Source organism: Vanessa atalanta, chromosome 6 (genome assembly GCF_905147765.1).
Source record: "Vanessa atalanta chromosome 6, ilVanAtal1.2, whole genome shotgun sequence".
Lineage (NCBI taxonomy): Eukaryota > Metazoa > Arthropoda > Insecta > Lepidoptera > Nymphalidae > Vanessa > Vanessa atalanta.
The window spans coordinates 13,172,480-13,191,922 of NC_061876.1; the positions used below are offsets into that span (position 1 = coordinate 13,172,480).

Genomic DNA, 19,443 nt, shown 5'->3' on the forward strand with positions numbered 1-19,443 from the left:
TTTCAAATTTAAATAAAACGCCTTTTTAATCGTTTCCAATATTTTTATTTTTAAATTAGTGGCAGTGAAGTTTTTTCGAGATCTTAATGTTACTAACGGAAACCGGTCTTTCAGTCGTCGCTAATAAATAATTAGAATTACATACAATAAAAGAGAAAGTTTAATTTAGAAAATATATCGAAGTCATATATAACAGTTTTTCGTGATTAAATAAATAAATTATAATAACAAAAATGCACTTCCAGGTGTAGCATCTCACCTTTACTGATTATAATTATGTACATTCTCACATTCGTACATAATAAGTTATGTCACCTCTGTCTCCCTAGTTAATATTCTTTGTCATCCATACCGAAATAAAAAATATACAAAATTTTAAAAATGTAATATTACGTAATAATTAATAACACATGCACATACATTATAACGACATTTTTAACATTAAATATAGCAAAAATGTACATTAGGATTTTAAGACTTCGATATTTAAAAAAAAATACATATTTTGGCACTTGAACACTTTAAGTTATTACAGATATACTAACTGAAAAACCAAAAAAAAAGCTATCTTTACCCACCATATTTTAGTGAAAATTTAAATGTACCTCTTTAAACTATTTTAATGTATTAATTAAAGTAAACTTAAATAATGTGACTAGAAAAACAGGAACCCATTACATAAAAAAAAAAACAAAAATGAACCCTGGGTAGTATATAAAATCTTATGCTTTTGTTGAGTTTAATTCCACAACACGATATTTAATTTATGTACTCGTACTTGCGTGCTCTCTTCTGTTGACTATATTACGATAACTTTACAATAGATTAGATTTACGTATGCTTTTTAAACATAGAAATAAACAGTGACTTCAATTTTATAATCAAAACAATAATTGAGACTAATTTCTTTTTTCATTGTTTTAACACGAATTTAGTAAGCTCGGTAAAATAATCTCAATCAAGATAATTATTTTTTTGTTGTCGTAACATTTTATATTTCGTGATGATTTAATCACAAAGTCTCTAAATCATTTGCAACAAGGAACATGGGGCAAAAGTTAGAACAAAATATTTTCACACTTTTTAAAATATTTTTTCTAGTAGTACATATTTCATGTTATCTCGTCTGTTCGCTCTGCGATAGGGCTTTCATTCCAATTTTCATTTGAAATCATTCATTTTCTATTTATACACATATCTCACTATATTGAAACAGTGGTGGATTCTATTAAATTTTCAATAAATCAAAAAAGTATATAAGTATTTGATATTACATTTGCATTAAATTTGTCATATAAAACAACAGCATGTATAATTGCAGGAATGCAACAATATAAACTATGCACTGGCAATTTTAAGCTTTAAAGGCTTAAAAAAATTGTCTTTTTTTATATATTATAGGGGGCAAACGAGCAGGAGGCTCACCTGATGGAAAGTGATTACCACCGCCCATTTAAAAAGTGAAATTATATTCAATTCCAGCCGCAAATATATTGGCTGATAATTGGGTATGACAATTACCAGCTTGTCTTGGTTACTATAGTCATCAAAAGCTAAAATCGATTGCGATAAGGCTCTTCAATCGTCCGTTCAATCGGAGAGACGAGATATATTATGCATTTATAATTTGTGTCAAATGGACCATTTAGCCACAGTCACGTTGTCAAATACATACATCGACGTTTTGATATTGATCGGTATGGTTATCATTGTGTGTGCCCAAAGGTTGAGTATAAGAAATCGCTGCTTTAGCGATAACGCCTGTTGCGCCTAATGCAACTTTGTTTCTTCTGTAACTTATTGTGTACCTACTATGTAAATATTTTGTTAATGGCAGTGCAATAATATATTATAATATTCAACAAACCTCGCGAAATCAATCTATATGTACCCTCTATCTTATTTGATAAGCTGAATATTGAAAATCATGAACCATTACAGTAAATTCATATTATACTTTATTCATACACTTGAATAAAGTAAATTATGATTTGATTTTGTTAACATCATCATCCAAATACATTATTAAGCCAGAATATAATTATTTGTGGCTAATTGAGCTTTTTTACTCCGTCTGATCAATTTTGATACATTTAAAGTATAAAAATACTTAACAGGTTTTTATATGTATTTCGTGTTTTGAATTTTAAAATATGTTTGACACATTAAAATTGTATTAACATGAAACAAAACCTTTAACAATAATAACACTATAGAATTGAAAGCTGTACAAACAAATATATAAAAAAAAAACAATAAATACAGTCAAAAGCTATTAAGAGGTACAAATATAATTGTTTTTTTATTTTTTATAGTTGATTAAGACCTCATAATATCAGCCATGATTATTACATTCGCAAATTCGCCTTCTTAGAATCATGTTATTTCTTATAACAAAATGAACGTACCTCTTGATTCTATTCATTACTATATTTCTTGTTATTTTAGTAATCTTGTCGTTTTCAAAAAAAAATGTTTGAAGTCACTGGTATTTCAAATGAAAATGAAGAATTTTAACCTCTCATATTTCGTAATACTCTTGTTTCTAACATCAACATGTGATTATTTCATGGTTTTTAATCTATGTTATATTAATATCAATCTTTAGTTCCGTTACATCTTCATGAAACATAGCCACTTTTTCGAAATAGCTTCACCTAAAGTTTAATAGCAATAGTACTTTTATCGAAATTATTTAATTAGAATGAATAAAAGACAAGTCACAATATCAAACCTTAAAAACAAACTCTTATAATTTATGTATCAAAACATCAAAATGTTTATTTTTCTTTTCCGGTTCATGAAAATTATGATTAACTGTAAATCGAAACAACTCAAATAAAATTTTACAGATCCCGCTAAATGTGATCAAAGATATAATTAATTTTTAATTATTTTCATATTGATATGAGCAATCAATATATAATCGCGTAAGCTATTTTATTAAAATAAAATTCTTTCGTATAAACTAAAGCATAATAATTATCAATATAAATATTCGAATATATTTTGATAAGACGTAATAAAAATATTTGTTTTATAAATAAGTATATGATATAAATATTTTCATGAACCGTACCAAACGTATTTAAAAATAAACGGACAGCACATAAATAACGGGTATCGTACACCAAAATGTATATATATTATATAATCGTTAACAGCGCCCGCTCCGTCGCGCGGGAGCGATCGCCTACTCGATAATCATTTAATATTACACCTTAAATAACTATACACTCTATGACATCCCGACGGGACTGTAAAACTTATTAAACTTCAATATATTATACACGTATTAGTACGTACTATACAAAAATTAAAAACATTATACAATAATACTACGATATCATAGACCTTATAAATACAAGAATCGACTTACAACTACCAAATACCAATTTGGTATGTCGCGACGAATTGCTGTATAATCGTATTTTTAGTTACAACCTTTTTCATAACACACAGTTTATTAACTAAACTTGTCGTATTCTATTAAAAATAATTGCGTATGTCTCTCTGAAACATCGTATCGCCTCTACCCGCTTTTGCTCGAGACCTGACGCGAAGACGGCACCAGCCGTCGTCTCGATGTACTACCGGGAATGTTAAAACAACGCACAAAGAGCGATTCGCTCGTCAGTCTAGGCCCGGTCAAGTTATCACCCCAAACACGCTACACATATACGTCAACCTTATATACGACAGCTAATCTTCGCCGTTATTATAAAATGCGATTACGATTTATGAGCAAAGACTGATTATCCAGTAATCATTTATTATTCAGTTACTCCAACCTATTACAATACAAAAACCACGATTTAACGAACTTCGATATAGTTATTGTTTTTAAGGGCTTATATTTATAATAAAGGTTGTCAGCTTATTTGAGCTTTTGTCACAGGTACGGTATCGTTAAACAAAAATCGGATCCCGTTTTATTGTTCGTAATAAATTTATTATTTAGGCCTACCCCTCGAATACATGATTGTCGTAAATAAAAATAAATGCACGAAATCGTAGGAAATAATAACGTATTTACGAAAAAACTTACTAGTATTTAAATTTAGTAATCAAAAAGCGGCGGGTTCATGAAGTGACATCGTTTTTCGTCGCTACCTCCTCTATAATTTATTATTTATTATTACCTAATTATAAAGACAATAATGTCTATGATAAATATTTGTGCTGCTGTTTGACGACGTCGGATACGTTAATACACATTACGCTACAGTAAACATCCGATCGTACGCACGCGAAAACGTGTAAGAATATCGATTCGAAAAGGTATCGGGAACTGACTCGTACACAGTAACCATTGCAGTAATCGATAGGAAGTCAGTTTCACTTACATTACGTCGCTATTATTAACTACTGTTTGGCGTCGTCGCCCCGTCCGGCCGTGACGGCGGCGGATCAACTCAGCCTTTTTTTTGAATTTCATAAAGTCTTTAACCAACTGGGATGTTCGCTCCTAGCTGCGATCACACTACCTACAAACATTTAATGACACAATGCGCCGGGTTTGAGGATCGTTCGGCCCTTGCTTTGCTTCGTACTCAGACACCTGTAGCCGAATACCTAGGTTGATCGACCTTTCATCTAGGGTTAAAGCAGGGCTCCGGTCGACTCACCGATGTAACCTAGTGACCTATATTGCTTTATTGCGTTTTCGAGTGGCAGTGGTGGTGGACGAGTGGTGCGGCGGGTCAGCGCGCGGCGACGCGGCACAGCGCTAGGCGCAGCGCAGCGGCGGCGGGCACGGCGGCGCCGCACAGGCCCGATCAGAGTCTATCTTCTTCTTCTTCCTCTTCACCCTCGTCACCGGCCTCCTCGTTCTCCTCCCGGTAGCCCGGGTGCTCACTGATCGCATAATAATTCCCATTGTATATGACGCCCAGCTCCCTCAGCGCGTCTCCTCTAATTGTCGCTTTGATTGTCCAATTGTAGCAGTCGTCCGATTCAGATTCTCGGTCCAGCCGTTCCACGTCGAGAATTTTGGAACTGAGCCGTTCGAGAATTATACCAATATCTTTGATGGTCAAATGCCGCTTTTGATCGACACTGAGTTGATCGATAAGGAGGAGGAACTTTTCCGACGTGACCGCCTCGTCCTCGACTAAGGTGTTCTCGGTTTCACTCTCCGAGGAGTCTCGTTCGCCTCGACGTGCCGATTCGGCGTCGAGAAATCGCACGTGACCTTTCGGTCGACCTTGAGGCGAAGCTCGTGGCTGGGAATCCTGAATGGGTGAGGTGGCAACGCTCTTGTGCACAGCGATGCGCCTCCCCTCCTCGTGAAGTGCACAACAATGGAAGTCGCACTCGTCTGTTGGTGGGCGATGAGGATGCTGGGAGTGAGCTGGGGGTGCGGGTGGAGTGGCATGTGTAGGAGGCGCGGCAGCACGGCACTCGGCCGTATGCACGTGGTGATCGAGCGAGGAGGAGGCGCGTGAGAGTCGAGCACGCGCCGGCCCTGGCTCATCGTGATTTACGACTGTAATGTGTGGCGGTGGTGGCTGTGGCCGCTCCAAGGAGGTCTGTATAACGAGCGAGGGCCGTCGGTCCGGCTTGGCTTGGCGCGAGGGCGAGCGCGCGGCCGGCGACGCTTGCGGCCGCTGGTCCCAGTGTAACACCACTGTGACGCGCCCCTTGTTGTCCATGATTTTCCATGAAGGTGTTTCATCGTGCAGCTCGAGAGCGTGTATCGTCTCGCACACAATTTTCGGTATCGCCGATATAGCTGGAATTACATATTATTAAAACTATTTAAACTTTAAACACACACAAAATGAATCTAATTAGTAACCATAATTAGTAAATAATTATCTGTTGAAAAAAAACTGTTTAACATGAATATTAGTACGTATGAGAGAGATTTTTTATCTCTTTTATTAAATAACAACTTTCTGACCCTTAACTTAATTTGATTACGTACTTTCTCAATTTCGTTTTACGATTCCTGATTGTGTTTTCCAAGATACTCACCAGCCTTGATAACGTCGACACCCGTGGGATACCATCGCTCGCCTTGCCGTAAAAGCAGAAGTACGGTATTAGGTGGGAGTGTGCGCCAATACTCGCCGTCCTCAACCTGCGTGCCGTCACTCTCTAATACCAGCCGGACAGGCTCACTTGCTGCTACCGATAGCTTTTCTTTTCCTGGAAAGCATGCACAATATTCTGATCTGTAGCAATACCTGGTAAAATCTCCAGCTTTATATATAGACCGATGAATAGATGTTGGTGACTTAAAATAATAGAAAGTAAACTTAAAGGACATTGGCTTTATTCATCGAGGCATTTTCATGTTAAGAAATAAAGTGTTATAGTGTTGTTTCTATAAATTATAGAATTTATATGAGATAAATATAAAAATCTTGTCTATGAAACAGTAACACATAATGAGTAACACATAGACAGTTTATAAGTATAATTATACTCGTAAGATACAAAAATCTGTAAATAATTTTGTTGGTTTTAACAAAACTTGTTTTTAATTATTTATTTTATTATTATTCGGATATGATATAATATTTTTATATGTGGGCAAAGTATTCTCATGTATGTATCCAGAAATTAGTCAACGCTATCACTATTACAAAATTAACTTCAACGAACCACAGAAAACTCGTACAAAATGTAACAAAAATAATAATACTCTGGTAATACATATTAATGGGTAAAAGCATTTATTTTCTGTTAAATACTACTATATACCTATGTATGTTAATGACACTAGTATATATATATTAGTGTCAGAATGTGACTCTACCTTAACCTTCGACGTATCTCAAAACTGATTCGAGTACACGTGGCTTTTCTAGTTTTAAATAAACAAGTTCCATAGTTTTGATTCCTTTCTCTATCTACGATTATTTTAATAAACGTTTTAATTTTTTAATTGTACGGCACGTTATTTGCGATAAAATTTAAATGTATAATTGCCTCTTATTTATCTGTTAGTGCGACTGAAACCAAAAAGGGGTCACACGAACTGCGTCAAATCTTATTGAGCTCACTAAATGGCTTAGTATGTTGCATCTTTTGGTTCTGAGAGTCGGCTTAGTTGTATAATTAATATGTTATATTATTGATAGCATACGTAATACGTGACATGTTTATTTTTATGAATTATATTAGTAATACAAAAGCACGAAAACCTTTAATATATTATGTGATGTGCTCCTATTTCGACTTTTGTATATTTATTATTTAATCGCTTAAAGATTATAATTTATAAATACATTCTATAAAATATCAAAGTCTATGCTTGCCAACTTAAAAGAGTGAAAATTAAAGGTAATTTTGGTCAAATCAGAAACGAATATAGTTACATGATTGCAAGACACTTCTAATAGATAATTTCAATGTAGTTTTGTAATTGTTATTACGATATCCAGAAAATGAAAATGTTTTATTAAAGATTTTATTTAAGAAAATAATAAAAAACAAAATACAAACTGACAGACAAAACCACAAATATAAGACGGCTCTCCTATATTTGTGTGATAAAAGTTATATTTAAGGAGAGGACTGATCTTTATAATATTTTTTAAATACTGATAGGACTGATCTTGTTCGCTAGACTGAGTTTTGTAGGTTCGATATCAACTTATGACAAGTATTTGCATCCAATTTCAAATCATTCACTTGCGTGTTGTAAGTGATCTCGTATCTTTGAGATAGAGAAGCGGAACTTTAACATAGTACCATATAAATTCGGCTTATCAATGCATTACTAACCTCTATGTATCAGCTCCTCAAAGCTGGTCACCACCAGACCCTTTCTCACATTTCTCGAACTGTCCCATATCTTAAAAGGCCTCTTCCCTCTAACCTCCTGATAAAAAACACGGTGAAATTTAAAACATAGTAAAAATATATCCTACAACTTACAAAATCGTAATTATTATCCACTTTATTTAAATATACCAATATCTATTTTTATTGATAGCGTATTTTTAAACTATATGTTATTAATATTTTTTTTTTAAATGGACAACCAATAGAAGATGGTTATTTGAACTTTATTTGACTAAAACTTTTTAATCGCATTCAATAAAAAACTATATGTTGCCCGAATAAAATAATGCTAATGCAATCGAGATTATTGGTACCGGTATGAAACTTATTTTATTACCGACCCTTTAATTGATATAACTGAAATTATTTTCACATTTCAAATAAAGTGGATACGAAAATTATTATGCACAATGGAATGAGGTATAAAATAGCACTAATGAAAGGGGTAAGTTTGTAATGTTATAGCAATTTGGACAAAATAACGAGAGCAGCGGTTATGCAATGAGCTACATATACTACGTATCTCTATCTATCGCCTGTGTGTGAAATCTAAAATGATCCTCAGCTTTTTATAATCAAGGAAAAGGAAATGGTAGATATTTTTTAATTAAGCATAAATATATAACATTTGATGATACGATAATTACGATGTTAATTAATATAAAAATGTTTTTTTTTTTTTAGTAAAAATTCTCATCCTAAACTATTTTCGTGGTACAGGTACAAAACATAAAAAAATAGTTAACTGATAAACCTCTCGCTGATTACTAATTGCATGACTTTAATAATTTATACAATTTCAAGACAAACTTGGTTTACTTTAAATAAATTGTATTCTCACCATTAAATCAGATTTCAAAAGTATTCGATATTAGGGAAATGAAAAGAAGAAACGTATATTCATGTCACAAAATCATTCTACAAAGAACGGTTCATGCATAGTGTAGGTGCTACGGCGTAGCGGCTACGTATCGTAGCCGGCGTCCGTAGAGCCTGCACTGGATGCAGCGGTGCAACGCCCGAGCGACCTGCGCCCCCTCCCCCGCTTGCCCTCCCCGTGTTCCGCACCCCCCCTTACCCTCACTGACACGCCCCTCGCCGCACGCACTGTGCGTTGACCTACTGACATCGCCCTCAACGATCTTTAATCTAGACTGGACTATCCCAACCGTGGGCAATTGAGTCCTAGTTACAGACTGGAATCAACAGGCGTCGAGTCATCGTTTTTTTTACGGAAATGTCATTGTCATGTTCAGTGATCAGCTGATTGCACGACATGCCAAACGAAAGACGGAATCATTTCAATAAAGCTCAAGCTGATTTTGATTCATACTTTCAATATCAATAAACCTTTTTTCATGTTATTTTTAATAATTTAAATAAAAGGATGAAAAATGTAAATAACTTACTCGAGTAAAACTAGAAGTCATACTTTTATTTCACTTAATATCACGTCGACATTTATGATGGATTTAACAGCAAATAATATCATAACAGGTTCTAGGAGGTTCTATTTACAGGACAACGCGATGAATAATGAAGAGTGCATGGTTCGGAGTGTCTACAGATAATGTTACCTCTTGTATTTCGACTATCATTTTCACGGTGCACTCACTCACACTTGCAACTTCACTTCAAGTCACTTTTCTGTTTATTACATTTATTGTACAATTAGTTGAAGTCTTTTTGATAACTATATGCTAATTAAAATTGTACACAACATAAAGAATATTTTTTTTAATAATATAAATAATATTTAAGATTGAGTATAATTTTCGAATTGATTCTAAGGTACAGTAGGAAATATATAAAATATAAATGAACCGTACTCAATAATATATCCACATATCACAATAATACAAGCCCAAAGCACAACCTTAAATCATACGAGAATCGCAAAACGACTCTATCTACGATACAAATCTAAATATGTAAAAATATTACTTAATTATTATTAGCATCTGTAAAATTGAGAACACGTAGCTATCTATTTTGAACCTGAATATTTATGAGTTATCATTTTGACTATCACGTTACTATCCTAATAACATTAGACATGTCTAGCACAGATTAAACATCCGAATAGGATCGACACACTCTGTCATAGATAGAAAAGGGGCGGCGCGGTGCGCCGGCGAGCGCCGCGGCCGCACTGTCGACGCGCGACTCGTGACTCGTGACCGGGTCGCGGCCTCCTCCCCCCTCCCGAGGCGCCGCCCCACCCCCGCGCCCCCGCCGAGGCCTCGGGCCCGCACTGCAGCGCCCTACCCGATGCCGTAACATCTTCGAAATTAGCAACACCGATAATGCACTTTTTGGCCGTTCAAAAGTATGTGAATCGTCTGTGATTACGTGCACTGATTGGTGAGCATACCGGAGTAAAGTCGATTGAAACACTAGCGATATAAAAACAAGAAATGCAATTTTCTAATTTTAAAACTCTCAAACAAGAACTATTTTAAAAATAGATTTATGATAACTTTGATAAAAGCGAGTGACAATATAGGAGCGAGTGATTTTATTTTTATTAGTGACTACGACAGACAGTGAAGATATAATGTTGTTTACGTGAAAAACTTCCACACTATAGAGTTACAATGAGTACTATAGTTATGCTACGTTGTAGCTTTAGCTGCTCTACGAGTAATACTTTGTATTGTTTATCAACTTATTTGTGTAGATCAAAAAATTTTATATTTATTTTATTACGATATAAAAATATAAAGCAATTATTGATAATCAATAGTAGTCTGATTTTACTAATAAATATTAATCATTTATCTGAAAATTAAAACACACAATTTATTGAAAAAAAAAAAAAAAAAATAATTATTGCGTTATATTTTTAGATGGAATAAATATAGGCAACCTGTGTAAATGTGTAATTTTTCCTACTTATTTATCAAACCAACAAGGTTTGACTTCATCTTCATCACGAGAAAATATTAACAAGTAAAGTGTGTTGGACTGTATACTTATATTCCAAAAGTCCTTTTTTTAGTAAATGCCTGCGAAACGAAAGGAGTATAATACATTTCAAGTCGATGAGTCAGTCAGTGGAATTATTTTTGACATATGTTTTTCTTAACGTAAATTGTGGTTTGGAATTTAATGAAACCTCAATTGATTTTATTGATAAGAACAATGTCGTTTATAATTTGTACTGTCAAATTAGATATATATACATACCTATATGTGAATTTATGTTACATTTTGACTACTTCATATTGAATTTATTTTATACAATAAATAGTAAATATTTATAAATAATATAAAAAAATGATGCACTTTTTCTTGCATATATCTAATAAAAATATTTATTAATATTAATTGTATAATTTGTTAAACTAATTTTCAAAATATTCAAATTAAATTTCCGTTAAAATTTCGATGATGTATAGACAAAGTTATCACGTAAATCTTGCAATATGTCTGACAAAATGAATTCTATTTCCTATACACGTTATAGAATAAAAACAAAATACTAAAATAAAACAAGAATGTAATTTAAACGAAAAAGAATTTTTCACACCAATATATATTTTTAAAAGCAACTAAAACTGCGACAGAGTTTACGAGTACCATTCTCATCTGTCAAGATGTTCTCTAAGAATTTCCAGCTCCGAGACGAGTACCTTTCATCCACATATTTTCTCGTAATTAGATGTACCAGACGAAATTAGACTTCTCGTCTACAGAATATATCTTCGGGTAGCGCTACGCAGCGTTGTAACTAACATTCAAAAGTAACTTCCGTGTTTTTTGTGTTTTGGTTACTTTTTTGTTTTCGTGTTTAATTACTAAGTGGAATTAACAAAATAAAACATTGTTAAATCTTTTTTTAAATATATATAAATATTTATAATTTCACTCTTCAAAAATTGTTCCTCATTTCATTAATTATATTGATATCTGGTGTTATCATACCAGGAAGAAGATGTATATTTAGACCTTGTTTAATTGCTAGACGGGAATCTTATAATTACATAAGGCAAGTGTAAAAGTGTTATAGTTGTAAGCGCAAATACAGTATTCCATCATTCTCATAATTCTATTGGTCGAAATTACGATAAGACCGCAAAGAGTTCAGGCGTCATCCGGTTTAGCACCATCATTTTCGAAACTAAACGTTACAAAAAATATCCTGACGGAAAATCCCAATATTTTTATCCTACTTTTAACGTATTATATGCATTCGTTATAATTAATTATTATTCTCGCGTGTTATTTATTTTGCAGAATATAGTAAGCAATACTATGAATCCAGTGAACGATAAGCCTGGTAACCAGGAGTGGGCGGAAAGGGAGCGTGAACTGCGCGTAAACTGCAACATTTTATACTTTTTACGGGGAATTTTAAATACTTTGAACCTCCGTGTGTATATTTGCAGAATTAAAAGATAAGATTACCCATTCAAGAAATATTTTCTGAAAACGTTTAAACCATAGAAACATTTATAGTAGATTACTTACCTTTTTAATATTACATAAACCTTCTATAGTTTTTTTGTTTGTGAAAATCATGGCCTAGAATTTAAAAAGCCTCGTATTATAACATTTTGAGGTTTAACGACCACGTTGGTAATTTCGTCTGGTGGGATATAATGTTATCGAAATGTGTGTGTGTCCTATTTATAGTAAAACTACTTATTTTTACTTTACACTGGTATACCACGTGAAGGTCAAATGATACCAGCCCGCCATTGGACATTTTCATACATGGTATATTACTGCATATCATTATTGGTTTAAATTACACGTTAACATCATGAAGTTTTGAAATAAGTCATTTGTCAATTAGAAATAAATCGATTTTAATCGTGGTAGGGCTTTGTGCGGTCCTGTCGATGTGGGTACCACCGAATTACCACTTATTCTATCTTATAGTAACAGTAAACATAACATTACCAAATCTGATTTGATGACACACTGATCATGCTATAAGAAATGGTTATATGAAGAAAATGTGTAACAACAGATATAAGTTAGTGTTACAAAAAATAGATTAGAAAGAAACTAAGTTTGCAATTATTCCATTTATGAATCCTGTAGTTTGTTGACACTACGAAAATGTACGTTTTATGTAGAATAATCTACTCGTTGAAACCGGGACGTCTAGTCTACTGTAAAAATTACCCTTACGTCTTTTCATAACTTCTTTTAAAACATCGATAAAAAAACGCTAATCTACACCTTTATTTTATTTATTTAATTGTATTTTATTTTATTTTATTTTATATGACGAGTAAAAAACTAATGTACCTAATTACTTCAAAATATTGTTTTATTGGTTGTGTTTTGAAGTTGATAACGATTTGTTAACATAACCTTGCAAACGATTAGATATAGTTTTAACTAAATCTCGTTAGTGCGTTTCATAGGTTTCATTAAATAGGCGCTGGTAACTACAGATATACTTTCAACGAGTAATATTAGTTTTTCTCCAGTTTTAATTTATTAATATAAAAATTACCAATTAGTAGTCTAACTTTAAAACGGATAAAACTGCTCCAACGAAGCTCTTGGTCTTATACAACAATATATCCTGTAACGATCTCTGAATTGCGATGGGTTTTTCGGGTATAAGTATTATGTATACTGGCTTAGTAGTTTTTTTAGTAATATATTATAACGCCTCGTTGTTTAATATGGATCGACGCGTGAGTAAATAGATACAAATATCAAAAAGCAAAGTAAAAAATGTTAAAATTAAATATGACATCCAAATTACGGTTTTGAATTTGAAGTTTTAGTTAAAAAAATATTTCCGTGACTTTGTATATAAGCTCAATAACCCTGTGTAAAGCTCACCTGTTATTTTTTTTTTATTTCAAATATTTACTGGCGGACTGGCTAAAAGTAAATGGTCACTACTGCCCACTATAAGAAATATTAACCATTTCTCATACGACTAATGCGATGTTATCTCTTGTCTGTAGTAAGGCAGGCTCACTGAGCCTTCAAACTGGAGCCCAACAACACTAAGTATTGCTGTTTGGCAGTAATCACCTACCCAAGCAGGCTAGCACCAAACCACACCACCAAGTAAACACTTAATTAAAAAACATCACTTACTTAATCTGAACTGGACTTGTTATGTTACTGGTAATATAGATATGAAAATATTGTATGCCCCAGTATGAACTGAATTAAGCAGTCTAATTGCATACACCTGGGACCCAACATTTAAGACCCCGAGGTCGTCACGTCAGTACATTCCCTCATCCATCAGTCTCTGTATTATACCTCTTTATTATCAATAAGAAAATCAGGTAAAAACGAAAAATATTTTTAAGATACTTGTTTTTTTTTTATACTAGCAAAACTCGAAACGCTGTACTAATCACGTCCTAACCGCGTAATGTACAGTTGTGGTGATGATCGATTGAACAATATTGAAGTTGATGCACTACGCATTTATAAAACAGTCACAAAATATGACAACCATTTCTCTTATGCGTACTAATATGGCAAGTTCAATTACCGGTGATCAAATTCCAAGGCAAACCTCAAACCAGATTGACTACGGTTTGTAGGAGCCTCATTTTAAAGTTCTTTATCAATAAACATACTAACGATTAAGAGTTAGTGAGTAAAGTAAATAAAAAAACACTAATTCCCTGAATATGTGATCTGTATAAGAGTGTGTAATGAAATAGCAAGCGAACTCTGGAAATACACGAGTACTTTATAAAAGCTTTATAAAGGCATATATTGAGAAATTTTATTTGATAATTCTATCCCTAAAGGGATCATTCATCATCGTAATATATAGAGTCTGATACAAACATGATAATATAATATTTGTTACTCGTGATATTTATTATAAAGATATCACAACTTGTACCATGTTTTATTTTTAATATTTTGTTTTAAAATTGATCGAAACAGTTACGATCAATATTTAAAAACATTATCGGTATCTTTAAACCGAATATAACCACTTATTTTAACGGATACAAATCAAATACATTAATTATATGCTGCTAGGTTTCCTGCCATCATTCTCCGCGGCTATGATTTGTACAGTCACCATTTTTATTTGTTTGTAACTTTGTTGTTAGGGCCCTGTGTTAATAATTATTTTGTAAATAAAACTCTCAATTTTAAAAACGAGTTTTACGATTAGAGTTATAATATATAAAACAGTGTTCAAACTAACTGCAGCGATAAAATATACCGCGAAACTTACGCTCAAGCGGTACTTATGGGATTAATGCTTAAGGGAGGAATTGGTCTGTATCCCTTGCTACACTAGTGCCTCACGATCGATTCCTGACGCTATCAGAGGATTAATACATTATAGCTTAGTGTAAAGACATAAAGTAAACTTTGCTGAGGAGATTGTCACCGAATTTTGATTAAAAATATATTATAATTAACCTTTATTTTACTATGCCGTACCACGAACCGAAACCAGTCGTGTTCACGAGATCGTGTTTTTAAGAACACGGAGAAACCGTCTTTTTTCCGATTATTTCAACTTTTATTTTGTATTTTTTTTTATTATTAGGGTACACCCCTCAGCTTGAAGCTGCAGCTAGCGAGCCTTTGAAAAAAAGGAAAGCCTAAAAAAATCATGCCTTAGATCGCTAATGTGCCACCGACTTTTGGAACTAAGATATTATAATCCCTGTTCCTGTAAAATACTGGCTCACTCAGTCTAAAAACCAGAAGATAACTACTATTATACTTAGTATTGCTGTTTCTCGGTAGAATACTTAATGAGTGGGTTACATCAGATAAAAGTCAAATAAAAACGTATATAGTTAGTTGAGTGATAATAACATTTATAAAAAAAAATTGAAACCAATAATGTTATCCCTGTCTACACTAAGAATATCGTGACTCTGGCTCTTTATATCATCACATACATATATATAGATTCTATATAGATATTGTTTTCCGACAAAAGGATACGAAAATCAATATTGACAGTATGTAAAAGCGCAGTCTCTAATTCGCAAATTATATGCCTCGATAGTCTTGTAGCTAGGCTTTACAGCTCCCGAGCAAATTCCAAGTGCTTCGTTTCTGTCTCCAGGTCGTACCGATAAAATGTAGTAGGTTTCTTCTACCTAGCATTTCTCATTAGTACCTCGAAGTTAATAGTGCTTATAGTCGCGTGATTTGGAAGCATCTAAAATCGTTTTATCTACATCTGAACTTTTTCCGGTCGTGCTGATTTCTCGTCCGATTATGAGACCACAGGAATAAGGAGTGTACTTGTAGTTGCGCCGAACACTCTTGTCTAGTCTAGTCTCCCTAAAGAAGTCTAGTTACACTTTGGTCGTCTTAGTTAATAATTAATAATAAATCCTAGTTAATAATTGTGTAAGTAGGAAATATTATTATAAAATAAGCATATTTATCTGCATGCATGTATGTTTTAATTAACCCTTGTCTCTATAATCAACCGTCCTGAATATTAATCTAGAGCTGTGGGTAACGAAATTATACTTTTTAATTAATTACATTAAAACCTCATTAATTTTCAGGTAAACTATATAAATAAATAATAGATGAATATCGAAAATTTTATATAAAGGTATATTATGTAAAAGATACTATGCCATAGATGTACCCAAAATAACGAATTGAAAAGTTTTCTTAGAGTATGAAGATATTGACATAAAATCATATTTTTTTTAACTAATGACAGTTTTTATACGGCTTATTTAGATAATATTAAGTAATTTAAGTACTATGAATTGGTGATAATAAAATTATTGATTAATTGGCCAGCTACTAATTAGATGTATTTTGTATCAATGGCTGCGTCATACAGATTGTTGTATGGGTTGACGTCTACGGTCAACTCCACTCCTTAAGGTCGTAGCGTCAAGTTATATAGCCTGTAACCTGCCTCAATAAACGGACCATCAACCGTAAATAGGAATTATTTAGATTTAGATTTAGAAGTTGACGCTGTGTGACACACGAATTTTCATATTTTGTGACTTAAAATAGATATGATGGTTTCCTACTGCAATGTTAAGATTATCTTGTGTAAAAGAAGGTTTCGTAGCTTAATTTAATCCACCATTCGATTCCGTTGCGGGTAGACAGGTATGTATGTGTATTACACACAGATTTTTTTGACACTGGCCAGTTTTCTTATTATAATTTTCTTTTAAATTTAAATTGTAATGTAAATCATGTACACGGTCGATTATTAACAACAGTTAAGGAATTATAAAAAAGAAGTTAAATGGTGTCAATCTAATTTATAGGTAACTGTTAAGTAACTGTGAATTGACCAACATAACTAATAAACTTAAGCAAATTAAAATCAATTTATTAATATTCTAGAACAATATATACTTTAATATAAAAAATTATATGTATTATTCTTAACAACTTATATATAAATAAAATTTAAAACAAAAATCTCTAAATTACTGGCTGATAAAAAACGTCGATAAAACGTTGTAGGAGAAGATCAAATTACCACAACGTGCTTAATTAGTCTTTATAATTATTTTTTTGTCAAGTGTAAAGTAAAACCTAAAAAAGAAATCTGCATGTGTTGAATAAAGATATGCTACATGACGCACTAGCGCAGCGTGGTGGAATACATTCAAAATTTAGTCCATAACGAGAGAGTTGGTATTGGCCCAGAAGGGGAATATTTACTGGCTTTTACTGAAACAAAATCTTTGTTATTAATATTTTATCGAGTTAAACTCTTTTATATGTTGTTTTTTTTTTATAATTATTTTATAAATATCTTGATTCGTTAGAAGTGCGTATCAACAGATTTCCGTATCTAAATTATTCTATATTTAATGTATTTATTGAAAAGTGATTAATAATATTAAAAAGTATTAACTGATTTAAATTTCAAATTATTATTTTTTAAGTCTTTTTATCAATTTTATGAAAACTTCAAATTTGATGAAAAAATCACACTTATCTTTTTTTAACCTTTGTATAACATTTTTCAATAGGTTTTATCTAAATCAAATTTTAATACGCTTTGATTTGTATTTTTGTGTGTAATATGCCCATTATATATTATAAAAGTTTAAAATTAAGCATATTATATTTAGAATTGTTGATTTTGGTCTATTTCGAACATAAAGATGATTAGCTAGAAGCAAGAGTTACGCTTAGCGCTACGAACCGCTACGGAGTCCGGTGCTACGGGGCTCCGTCACACGCATGTGCCAACTATGAATTGCTCGTCTTCACTGTTATCTGTCTTTTAATAAATTTGCGGCGATCATAATTTATATTATTTATATATTTGCGTATTCTTGTTACAGTACTTGAAAATAATCAATATTAATAACGGTACAATTAGTATAAAAACTATAATTTTTAGGACTAACTGATAATTTTTAGAGTCATACTCAAATATTTTTACGAGTAATATATATACAACTTCATATACTCTATACATGTATGGAGGTACTATAACCTGAAATACTTAAACTAGAACTCAAAGAGAAAACTCATCGTAAATTCTAACTAAACATGTGAAAAGAGACGATTCATATAAGGATACTATGTAATCTGGCACAGATTTTGAATAATGCAGGTTGCATGTGCAACGGGCTACGGCAGAGAGAGAGGGACGCGCGCATACGAACGCAGCGCGCGCGAGCGAGACGGCACGCAGGCTGCGGCAACCCTTGCCTCCACTACCTCCTGCACGCTCATCACTCCTTCACTGATACACTACGCTACGTGAGGGCCAGGAACCGCATCGAGGGCCCGGGTCACGACGAAAGCCGGCAAGCGCGAGGGTCGGCACGGCGGGTTCAGGCGAGCACGGGGCAGGGCGGTGATAATCACCATATCTGCGGGCGTGTCAGTGGTCACCGGTTACGCAAGAGGGCGGCGGCGGCGCCGGTCGCGTCGCGGTTACCTCTCTGGCCATCGCGGCATGACCGCCGGAGGCCGCGGGCGCGCGCTCACGCCGCCATCTTCGAGGGGCACAGCCCGGGATTCGCGTCGCGACTCGCGGAGCACTTGAGCGGTGCGCCGCGTGGGCGGCGATCGATGCGCGCCACGCGCCTGCGTCACCGACCTCTCACGAGCGCGCCCGACGCCAGCCGACCGCACCGGTGCATCCGCCCTGACCCACTTCCCGCGCACACTGACCTCCTTCTCCACACTTCCAATGGACCGAGTTGCGAATCGCTCTGATGCGACGTGTACTCGCCTCCCTCTCACATTTGTCCTCTCTATTTCCTCTTACGCTATTTTAAGCTTAAGTTGTCTTGCATAACAGTGATAATCGAATGCACGACGTCGGAAAGTCTCAGTCAGTGCATGCCGCCTTTCGTGCATCAGTCTACATCTATTGCACACTGCTAAGGTAGCATGATAAGTTAGTATTTATACGCTAGGATAGCAAACAATGAATAGCGAAATGTAAAATAAAAATAAAATTTATAATTGAGTAAAATTAACTTATTAAACAATGACTTACTGTGAATAATTATAGGAAATCGTTCGGTGAGACCAATGTTTCAGTTTGTTTTTCATTCTATTTTGTATATTCTGTCTATTTAATATACATATATGATATATTGAAAATATATTATGAAATGAATATTCAAATACGTATGAACGTGTCATATGAATAAATATTAATACAAAAACTATATTTTAGCGCTATTGCTTTATAATGGAATA

The 19,443-nt window shown here is 33.6% G+C and overlaps 1 protein-coding gene across 4 annotated transcripts; it reads right to left on the minus strand.

Moving 5' to 3' along the window:
- Positions 1-3,049: 3,049 nt before the first annotated feature.
- On the minus strand, positions 3,050-18,873 carry LOC125064888. Of its 4 annotated transcripts, none has more exons than XM_047672189.1 (5): positions 18,598-18,873; positions 9,375-9,497; positions 7,738-7,834; positions 5,980-6,153; positions 3,050-5,734 (listed from the first exon to the last, which is right to left on the minus strand). In XM_047672189.1, exons 2-5 carry the CDS (start codon positions 9,393-9,395, stop codon positions 4,779-4,781), a joined length of 1,248 nt encoding a protein of 415 aa, XP_047528145.1. In that variant the 5' UTR covers positions 9,396-9,497; positions 18,598-18,873; the 3' UTR covers positions 3,050-4,778. The 4 variants fall into 4 exon arrangements, with proteins under 4 accessions (XP_047528145.1, XP_047528144.1, XP_047528146.1 ...); XM_047672188.1 differs by having other exon boundaries at positions 18,448-18,873; XM_047672190.1 differs by lacking the exon at positions 9,375-9,497 and having other exon boundaries at positions 18,671-18,873.
- Between the last annotated feature and the right edge of the window lie 570 nt (positions 18,874-19,443).